At 42.0% G+C, this 10,698-nt stretch overlaps 1 protein-coding gene across 5 annotated transcripts in view; it reads right to left on the bottom strand.

Annotated features, from left to right (window-relative positions):
• Positions 1–5,635: 5,635 nt before the first annotated feature.
• Positions 5,636–10,698, bottom strand: part of LOC120553634 (CCR4-NOT transcription complex subunit 2-like) — a 37,566-nt gene continuing 32,503 nt past the window's right edge. For all 5 annotated transcript variants that reach the window (XM_039792264.1, XM_039792267.1, XM_039792266.1 and 2 more), the window contains one exon: positions 5,636–6,460. In XM_039792264.1, coding sequence (XP_039648198.1) covers positions 6,374–6,460 — 87 coding nt within the window. In that variant the 3' untranslated portion in view covers positions 5,636–6,373. The remainder of the gene's footprint in view (positions 6,461–10,698) is intronic.

Raw genomic sequence — 10,698 nt, 5'->3', positions numbered from 1 at the left:
ATGACATGTTGATGTTTGAAAGTCTCAAGGTTTTGATATAAATGTAATAAAATAATAAAATAATTATTGATTTTCTAATATTGCACCTGTCAAGACGGAAGGAAATATTCTGGAGCCTATTTTTGCCGTCAATACTGCCGACGTTGTCTTTGCTGTAATCAGATCAGAATATGTTTAGGTTTAACATGGGATTTCATTTCATCAATGGGAAACATCCATGTGTACACACAAGGCTAGCAGCAGCAGCAGCAGCGCCGCGTCAGACACCTTTCTGTTAGCGTTAATTTCGTCAGACGAGACGAGACTAAATATGTTCGTCAACGACCTTTTTTTCCACGACTAAGACGAGACTGCGCCGATGTCCAAAAACGCCGACTAAGACTAAATGAACGTGCATTATTGTTGACGAAAAAAGACGAGACTAAAATGTTTTGCATAAAATAAAAACTAAGATAAAATCTCTCTTCATTTTCGTCTACAATCGTCTCTACTTTTTCATCATGAGAGAGAATATTCAGCTGTTACCGAGACCCGTTGCTACGGCACTGACAGGCGCCCTAACGACCGTTATCTACCGGACCGAATAGCCTGCGCTTCTCTCTGATGCTCCTAAACGGACGTTAGAGTCAACCGAAACATCGCTGCACGGGGCGCTAGTTAACACTAGGCAGCAGGTAACGTTAGCATACCGTTAGCTAGTTAACACTTCACTTGGCAGCAGGTAACGTTAGCCTACCGTTAGCTAGTTAACACTTCACTTGGCAGCAGGTAACGTTAGCCTACTGTTAGCTAGTTAACACTTCACTTGGCAGCAGGTAACGTTAGCCTACCGTTAGCTAGTTAACACTACGCTTGGCAGCAGGTAACGTTAGCCTACCGTTAGCTAGTTAACACTACACTTGGCAGCAGGTAACGTTAGCCTACCGTTAGCTAGTTAACACTACGGCGCAGCAGGTAACGTTAGCCTACCGTTAGCTAGTTAACACTACGCTGGCAGCGAGTTAACGTTAGCATACCGTTAGCTAGTTAACACTACACTTGGCAGCAGGATCTAGCAGTCGCACCGTTAGCTAGCAGTTGGATTTAACACAGTTAAAATGCTGACAGCTAAACGGTGTAAAGGTTTGTCTCTATTTCCAACACGAGACGTACGACAGTCTGCAGCTGCCGTTGTCTGAAAAACAACACATGTTGCGTTCACTTGAAATACGACTCGCCAGTTTCGTGCTGCATTTATTTTATTGTAAAATGTAGCCTAAAATATCCTTTTCCAATGCAGTGGTTGTTTTTGTCGTTTACTGGTGAAATAAGGAAGAGGCTCAATATTTATATAACTTTATAGCATTTATTTATTTTTATAACTATTTGACTGAAATGGTTATCAGAAATAATTTATTTAAAAAAAAAAAAGACTAAAATGTTTTGACTAAAACTAGACTAAAATGACGAGACTTTTAGTCGACTAAAACTTCACTAAAAATTTTTTGGCACAAGACTAAGACTAAATTAAAAATAGGTGACAAAATTAACACTACTTTCTGGTGTGTAAAGACGTAGAAAACGCCACGCTCAACGCCACGCTCAACGCCACGCAGCCAGCCAGCGTGTAACCGGCCTAACACGGTATTCATATACGGTCCTTCATTCCAGACTCTTTAATGCAACGTCAGAATGTAGCACTGCTAGCGGTTTCTGCAATATGAGCCATCACTGGACTATATTCTGCATATTTATTCATTACTGTGTTACCTTCCACTGTGCAATATGTCATCTCTATTGATCTGTATATCTGTGTGTATATGCTGTCTGTTTATATGAGGGTGTTTATTGTGTAAATGTCTGTTTTAGTTACTATTATTATAACCGATTCTATTTTGTTGGTGATATATGTTATGTATATTTGTTCTCCTATGTCTACTTAATGTGTATTTGTGTTATTCTGATGTTTTTCTTTTGAGCTGCTGTAGCACAGGAATTTAAAGTCTATTTTATCTTATCTTATCAGGCTGTAACTGTTAGCTACCGAATTAAAATCAGGATTGGCGTCGACGTCTAGAGGATGGATACCCGACAGATATTTAGAAATGATGTTCTGGTTCGGGTCTGGCTCGGTCACATCAGCGCGATAAGGAATTTATCATTTTAAATTTAAAAACAGCTTATTATGTAGGTAGCCAACGGGCCTGTTTCACTTGCTGCAAAGGTTCGTTTTTGTGATTAAAATGCATTTAAAATATCACCCTAACATCAGTGTTTATGTAGCTGTGACAAGGAAACTGGTGCATATTAGGCTACATGTGGCAGCGCCAACGATGGACGATGTTAAAAAGAATTTGGCCAGTGTGTTAACCGATGACCTCATCTGTCGACATTTCCGAATGCCTTCCTACAGCTGCTTAATAAAAGCTTTCAACACAAACACACGTACATGTGTCATTAGGATGCAGTCCTTCCAGAAAAATGCGGAGTTTTGCAAATCAAAAATCCTCGATTTATGCGGCACGTTTTCTTAAAAAATGCGATGGAATATGCTATATATGATATTTATGCAATTTTATGCGATGAAATTGCGCGAACTTGCAAAAACTGGTTGGCTGCTCATGTGTGAAGTAAACTTAACATTTTTCAACTTCCTGCTGAGATATTTTACGGGACTTTTTTGCAACGAAAATGCGTGGCTCATGAAATCATGCAAAGCACCGAGTATTTTGCACGGAAATCTGCAATTTATGCGCCGAAAGTGAGGCGAATTTGAAAAATTATGCGGACTTTGGCTGATTATGCGATCGCATAATCGCGTTTTTTCTGGAGGGACTGAGTATGAGAAAAAAAATGAGATTTTAACCGAAAAATGCGGCCCGATGCGCGCTCTATTGACGTCATATCACGCAGAAACGCGTAGAAAAGTAAATGTTGGGTTGAAGGTAAACTTCTTATTGATTCGCGTGATGCAACATTTTTAGCTGACATGTAATCTGTAATATGACATCATGTTGTAACTTGTTAGCTGCTGGCCACACAGAGTGACCAGCAGCAGGCTAATTTAGCTTAGCATAAAGACAGTGAGGGGACAGTTAGCGTAGCTCCACCCAAAGATAACAAAATCCTCCAACCGGCTTCCCTAAAGCGGATTAAACATGTGACTGTAGATCTTATTTAAATCGGTATATAAAAAACTGTAAAAATGACGGCTTCATGCTAAGCTAAGCTAAGCTAAGTTAAAGTCTCCTGGCGAGAGCTTCATATTGAGCGTAGACATGCGAGTGATATCAATCTGAACATCTAACTTGAGACAAAGAAAAGCGAATTTCTCAAAAAGAGAGAGAGAGAGAGAGAGAGAGGGAGAGAGACAGAGAGAGAGACAGAGAGAGAGGGAGAGAGACAGAGAGAGAGAGAGAGAGAGAGAGAGAGAGAGAGAGAGAGAGAGAGGGAGAGAGAGAGAGACAGAGAGAGAGAGGGAGAGAGAGAGAGAGAGAGGGAGAGAAAAAGAGAGAGACAGAGAAGAGAGAGACAGAGAGAGAGAGAGAGAGACAGAGAGGGGAGAGAGAGACAGAGAGAGACAGAGAGAGGGAGAGAGAGAGAGAGAGAGAGAGAGAGAGGGGGAGACAGAGAGAGACAGAGAGAGGTCACTCCAGCAGTCCGATTGGTTCCACTGTTGCCGGGCGGAAAATAAGACAATAAATGAGGGAGGTGAACGAAAAGTAGAAGAACTTAAATGTTAAAAAGAGGTGAAGAAAGATGACGCTCCACCGGCAGAGGGAGGGAGCTGTAATGTTGGAATAAAAAAAAAAAACAGAAAAGATGAAAACGGATATGATAAAAGAGCTGCGTTAACGTGAAGGGGATGTGCTAACATTTATAACTTTAATCGGTTACTTTAATCCACCAAACTGTGGCATAATGTGGAGGGAAATGATCCACTTTTCAATAAGTGTATCAGTAATACGTGTTTATTTTTTTTTTTTTAGTATTAAATTTTTTATCAGCCTGTTTTTTAACCCCTATGCCTCTTCTCGAGTTACAAGTGAAAGAATAAACCGCTGAGGAGGGAAAGTTTTTACTTTTTCTCAAAGTACACTAATTTCTTTGAAGTATTTTCAAAAAATCAAGTTTTTAGAGCCGGCCGTGTCTCCTAAAAATGAAGTTCCCAGACAGCTGATCCCCGTTCTCCAGGGAAACCTACTTAGTCCTGGATTTGGTTTTTAACCATCGTGCTGTCCGACAGTCGACCAACTTTTAGTTTTTTCTGGGTAAAAATGTAAAAAATAAAACTTTTTTTCGACACTTTTCCGATGTTTTTTAAGCTTTTCTGACGTTTTTGTCAGTTTTTCTGACGTTTTTGTCACTTTTCCGATGTTTTTGACAGTTTTTCTGATGTTTGTCAGTTTTTCTGACGTTTCTGAAGCTTTTCTGATGTTTGTCACTTTTCCGATGTTTTTGACAGTTTTTCTGATGTTTGTCACTTTTCCTGATGTTTTTGAAGCTTTTCCGACGTTTCTGAATCTTTTCTGATGTTTTTGTCAGTTTTTCTGACTTTTTTGAAGCTTTTCTGATGTTTCTGAAGGTTTTTCTGATGTTTTTGTCAGTTTTTCTGATGTTTTTGTCAGTTTTTCTGATGTTTTTGAAGCTTTTCCGACGTTTCTGAAACTTTTCCGATGTTTTTGTCAGTTTTTCTGACGTTTTTGAAGCTTTTCCGATGTTTTTGAAGGTTTTTCTGACGTTTTTGAAGGTTTTCTGATGTTTTTGTCAGTTTTTCTGACGTTTTTGAAGCTTTTCAGTTGTTTTTGTCAGTTTGTCTGACGTTTTTGAATGTTTGTCGATTTGTTTTGCGCTTTACTTGAAGTTTTTGTGTTTTTTTAATAATAATTTATACTGTTTATTGATCCCCAGTGGGGAAATTACAATTCCCCACCATTTTCCACATTTTTGAAGCTTTTTCTGACATTTGTCACTTTTTTCAACGTTCTTTAATCAAATTTTTTTTCAAATGCAATAAACTTGAATAAAACACCCAAATTCAACAAAAGTAGTGAACTGATTGTGTATTTTACTTGTGAAGAACATTGTATGGAACCATCCACGTTATTCTTTTTGACAATTTTGTTGAACAAAATCCAAATTTCTGATATAGAAACTTTTTGAAAATGGGTCAAATCTGACCCGAGGACGACAGGAGAGTTAAATTTCCCTTTTTTTGTTTTTTTAAATTACGTTTCTAATCAAAGTCTGCAAAACTGTCCGCGTAGGGATGGATGGGTCGAACAAACACAGGACTTTCGCCCAGGAGACCGGGGGTTTGGCTCCTCCTTGTGAAACCAAAAGTAAACATTTACTCTTTGTAATTGACGTAAGTAACTTAAGTTACATAACGTTTGCTTACAACTACAGTCAGCTGTTTCGGTATTAAGAGATCTGCACATGGGACTTGTTGCCAACAAGAAAAAAATAGTAGAATAAAGCCAGAAATATTTCTGAATAAATAAGAAAACTGCCTGGTGGAAAACAGTGAATTCAAAATGCCTAACACATCCCACTCAGAGTGACTTTTCTATCTGCTTTTAACTTATTAAGTAAAAAAAGACAAATAGGAGCGTATGCTGGGTCATGTATCGCCACATAAAAACAAACCAAAAGGTATTTTTTCGTCTTTTATTATGAAATAGTGCTACAATGTACATTGCATTTCCTCTCCTGACTGTCCGCTGTCTGCTGACGTATGTATGTGTGTGTGTGTGTGTTATGTTTGTAATGCTGCTGTAAAAACCTGGTAAAAATGGAGAAAAATGATAAATATTTTCCCGCCAAAAGGACCAGAGGGGTGTGTGACACAGTGTGTGCACGGTGCAAAAATAATTATCCGCCTGAGGGGTGATTGATTTCCGTGTTGTGTGTTTAAAATCTGGTTTCTTCTTTAAAAAGCTTCTCTTAGACAAAAATAGTCAAATTCTTAAGACGTGATAGAAACATGAATCACTCGATCAGAGGGACAGTTATTTACAGTGCTCGTGTCCGTGTTTGTTTGTGCTGTCTGTCGACATTAAGTTCGTGCTCCACGTAACAGACCAACCGAACCAAACTCATGGAGGGAGGGAGGGAGGGAGGGAGGGAGGGGAAATAAAAAACAGAACAGAAAATGAGGTAAAGAACAAAGAAATAATCCGAAAAAGTTTAAAATCATAAGAGTCTATTCAGAAATGTGTTTTGGGAAATTGAGAGCGAGAAAGCAGGAGTCAGGACTTTCCTCTTCGGTCCTGAGTCCTTAATTGGCCAGATTTTTCGCTTTTGAGTGTGTGGAGGTGGAAAAACCTAGAGGGGCGATGACTGATGAGCCAGGAGGGCCAATGGCAGGCAGGCAGGCAGGAGGTAGAGCCAATCAGAAGGCCTGCTGGGCAGGATTGTAGTTGAATGTGGAGGGAACGTGAGGTCGCTCTTCTAGTTTGTCATACTCCAGATGAAACTCCTGAAAAGAAAAAAAGAGACAGGAAGTCAGATTTACTTCTTGTGTCATTTTATTTATTTATTTATTTTTTTTAACATTGTGCTCGCCATATTCCAGAGCTCTCCCAAAAGTGACAGAGCTCATTTAAAAGCTGCAGACACACCGACCAGACGGCCAATCAGACGGCAGTAGAGCCAGGGGGACTGATCGGTCTCCCCGAGTCGGTCCAAAAAGTTCCTCAGAACTCACCGAAGAGACGAGAGGTAATACGTCTCCATAGCAACAGGCGGCGCTAATGTGTGTTGTCGCCCAAAAAATTAAAACCGGCAGCTGATTGGACGAACAGCGTCACATGGGTGTGTTTGTCTCGAATTCAAAAGCCAGACTGTCATGGCGTCTCGTTCAGAATCTGATCTCATATCGGACTAAAATAGTTCACCGAGAGATGTTTCTGGAAACATCTGAAGAGAGAAACAGGTCGTGTGTGTCTGTGTGTGTGTCTCTGTGTGTGTGTGTCTGTGTGTGTGTGTCTGTGTGTGTGTGTCTGTGTGTGTGTGTGTGCTCTGTGTGTGTGTCTCTGTGTGTGTGTGTGTCTCTGTGTGTTGTGTCTCTTGTGTGTGTGTGTCTGTGTGTGTGTCTGTGTGTGTTGTGTCTCTGTGTGTGTGTGTGTGTGTCTGTGTGTGTGTGTGTGTCTGTGTCTGTGTGGCGTGTCTCTGTGTGTGTGTGTGTGTTATGTCTGTTGTGTGTGTGTCTGTGTGTGTGTGTGTGTGTGTGTGGCTCTGTATGTGTGTGTGTGTGTGTGTGTGTGTGTGTGTGCTGTGTTCGTGTGTGTGTCTGTGTGTGTGTGTCTGTGTGTGTGTGGTTGTGTCTGTGTGTGTGTGTGTGTGTGTGTGTGTTCCTGTGTGTGTGTGTGCTGTGTGTGTTGTGTGTGCGGTTCTGTGTGTGTGTGTGTGTCTTGTGTGTGTCTGTGTGTGTATGTCTGTGTGTGTGTGTCTGTGTGTGTGTCTGTGTGTGTTCTGTGTGTGTGTGTGTGTGTCTGTGTGTGTGTGCGTTGTCTGTGTGTGTCTGTGTGTGTGTGTCTGTGTGTGTGTGTGTCTGTGTGTGTGTGTGTGTGTGTGTGTGTGTGTGTGTGTGTGTCTGTGTGTGTGTGTGTGTGTGTGTCTGTGTGTGTGTGCGGTCTGTGTGTGTGTGTGTGTCTGTGTGTGTGTGTCGGTAATTGTGTGTATGGTCTGTGTGTGTGTCTGTGTGTGTGTGTGTCTGTGTGTGTGTGTCTGTGTGTGTGTGTCTGTGTGTGTGTGTCTGTGTGTGTGTGTCCTGTGTGTGTGTGTGTGTGCTGTGGTATTGTCTGTGTGTATGTCTGTGTGTGTGTGTGTCTGTGTGTGTATGTCTAGGTGTGTGTGTGTCTGTGTGTATGTCTGTGTGTGTGTGTGTGTGTGTATGTCTGTGTGTGTGTGTGTGTGTGTGTGTGTCTGTGTGTGTGTCGTGTGTGTGTGTGTGTGTGCGTGTGTGTGGTGTGTGTGTGTGTCTGTGTGTGTGTGTGTCGTGTGTGTGTGTTTGTTGGTGTGTTGGTGTGTGTGTCTGTGTGTGTGTGTGTGTCTCTGTGCGTGTGTGTGTCTGTGTGTGTATGTCTGTGTGTGTGTGTGTCTGTGTGTGTATGTCTGTGTGTGTGTGTGTGTGTGTGTGTATGTCTGTGTGTGTGTGTGTGTGTGTGTGTGTATGTCTGTGTGTGTGTGTGTGTGTGTGTGTGTTGTGTGTTTGTGTGTGTGTTGTGTGTGTGTCTGTGTGTGTGTGTGTTGTGTGTGTGTGTTTCTGTGTGTGTGTGTGTCTGTGTGTGTGTGTCTGTGTCTGTGTGTGTGTCTGTGTGTGTGTGTGTCTGTGTGTGTGTGTGTGTCTGTGTGTGTGTGTGTCTGTGTGTGTGTGTGTGTCTGTGTGTGTGTCTGTGTGTGTCTGAATCTGTCTTCATCTCAGATCAACAAAGGTCAGTTTAAAAGATTTTCCTCAGATTTTGAGAGACTCTCGTCACGCTCATCCCGCTCCCAGTTTCCTGGTTAGCTCTCCACCAATCAGATGGGTCATTTGAGTCCGACTGCCGACAGTGCCCTGCCTCCGATTAAAAATGTCAAATCGGCCAAAAATGAACGCCGACGGCCCCCCGGACTGACGACGGCACGGGACACACCGAACAGACTCGAGTCACCGACCTCGCCAGACGGCCGATTATCGGCTCGGTGCGTCCGGGCCTTAAGCCCCGCCCCCACCGGAGGCGCGAAGTTGCAGTCGTTTAAGGTGAATACAGACGTGGTGAGAATGTTTTTTAGGTCAGTGGTATGTAGTGTTTGGAGCTACTGTGTGGTGGGTTGGGGGGGGGAATGCTGGGATAACCGAGAAGGCCAGGACTGATAGAGTGACTAAAAGGGCTGGAAAAATGGTAGGAGAGTTAAATACAGTGGATCAAGTACATGATGACCATTACAGAAAATAACCAGGGACCCGGGTCACCCTCTTCGTGGTAATCTGACTGGCAGGGTTATGGAACGTAGCGGTAGGCGAAGGCCTCCCATGACACTAAGCGGTATGCTTTCTCCCCCGATTGCTCTTTCTTTTGTATCACAGGCGATCAGACAGCACAACAAGCACTTTAAAACGTACATTTTTATAAATTTTGTATTGTATTATATTGTATTTATGTATTAGGCAGGTATGAGCACTGTAATTTCCATTTTTATGGATGAAATAAACTTGACTTTGACTTTGAAGAAACTCCGGCTCTCCATTGACTTGTATTGCGTGAACCTATTCTTTCCTTCCCTTCCTTCCTTCCTTCCTTCCTTCCTTCCTTCCTTCCTTCCTTCCTTCCTTCCTTCCTTCCTTCCTTCCTTCCTTCTACTGTCTTTTTCTGACGTTTTTGAAGCTTTTCCGATGTTTTTGAAGTTTTCCCGATGTTTCTGAAGCTTTTCCGATGTTTTTGTCAGTTTTTCTGACGTTTTTCTAAGCTTTTCTGACGTTTTTGTCGATTTGTTTTGCGCTTTACTTGAAGTTTTTGTGTTTTTTTTTTATAATAATTTATACTGTTTATCAATTAAATGAAATTACAAATCCCCACCATTTTCCACATTTTTGAATTTTTTTCCGACATTTGTCACTTTTTTCAACGTTCTTTAATCCAAACAATTTTCAAATGCAATAAACTTGAATAAAACATCCTTAATTCCCGTCCCCACCGGAGGCGCGAATTTCCAGTCGTTTAAGGTGAATACAGACGTGGTGAGAATGTTTTTTAGGTCAGTGGTATGTAGTGTTTGGAGCTACTGTGTGGTGGGAATGCTGGGATAAGTTTTTGTCTCCTTTTTCCATCATCATCTAAATGTTTTCCAGGTTCCAAGGCTGTTGTTCAGTAAATCTATCGCTGACATCGCTGTCTTCTTCCTCTTTATAGAGACTTTTTATTTCTACCAAAATAAATTAGCGCTGGTCAGGGGGTACATGGCTTAAAGAACCAATTCAAAAGGGGGAACTTTATTCAAAAATGTCTGAGAACCACTGCCCTACCCGACTGTTGTTTGCTAGATGATGAATAATGAATGAGCGTTTGATGGCTTGCCAAACTTGTGGTAGTCGATTTATGTAATTATTAATGTCCCGCTGGCTGCCAAAACATCAATTATTAACATTGGACTCCAGCTCAGAGACTTGTGGGCATCTCTGATTCCACCTTTCAACCTTCTTTTCTATATAATACATTTGTTGTTCCAAATATTTCACTCCTTTCTATCAGGGATGCACCAAATCCAGGATTCAGCTTCAGATTCGACTGAATATTCGGGCTTTTTGACGGGGGTTCTGGTTTCTGCTGAACCGTAGAATTGTTTCCCAGCGAACCGAACCCTACGCTTGCACTCGGCGCGCTGCGCTGGTCGCCGTAGCGACGGCGCCGTTGATTACGGGAAGGTGTTTACGTAGGTGGAGCGTTCAATGCAGCAGGCTGTGAGGAAGTGGACATGGAACTGGTGAGCAGAACAAGTTGTTGTTTGGCAGAACTTTCAGTCAAAAGAAGGCCATTCAAGTCCAGCTACATGTTCAGTCTGTTCAATGCTGATTGGTCTGGTGGTGGCGAGGAGCCTAAACTATACACAACATGGCCGCTGTTACAACATCTGGTCTGAAACATCTGAAAGAATACGAGTTGTGCATGAAGGAATCTCCAGACAGCAGCCAGAATGCAGCAACTTCAGGTACGGCAAAGGAAGGACAGTCCCTGT

Source organism: Perca fluviatilis, chromosome 23 (assembly GCF_010015445.1).
Source record: "Perca fluviatilis chromosome 23, GENO_Pfluv_1.0, whole genome shotgun sequence".
Lineage (NCBI taxonomy): Eukaryota > Metazoa > Chordata > Actinopteri > Perciformes > Percidae > Perca > Perca fluviatilis.
The sequence above is the reverse complement of the archived record's forward strand: the minus strand, read 5'-3'. Positions and strand labels throughout refer to the sequence as shown.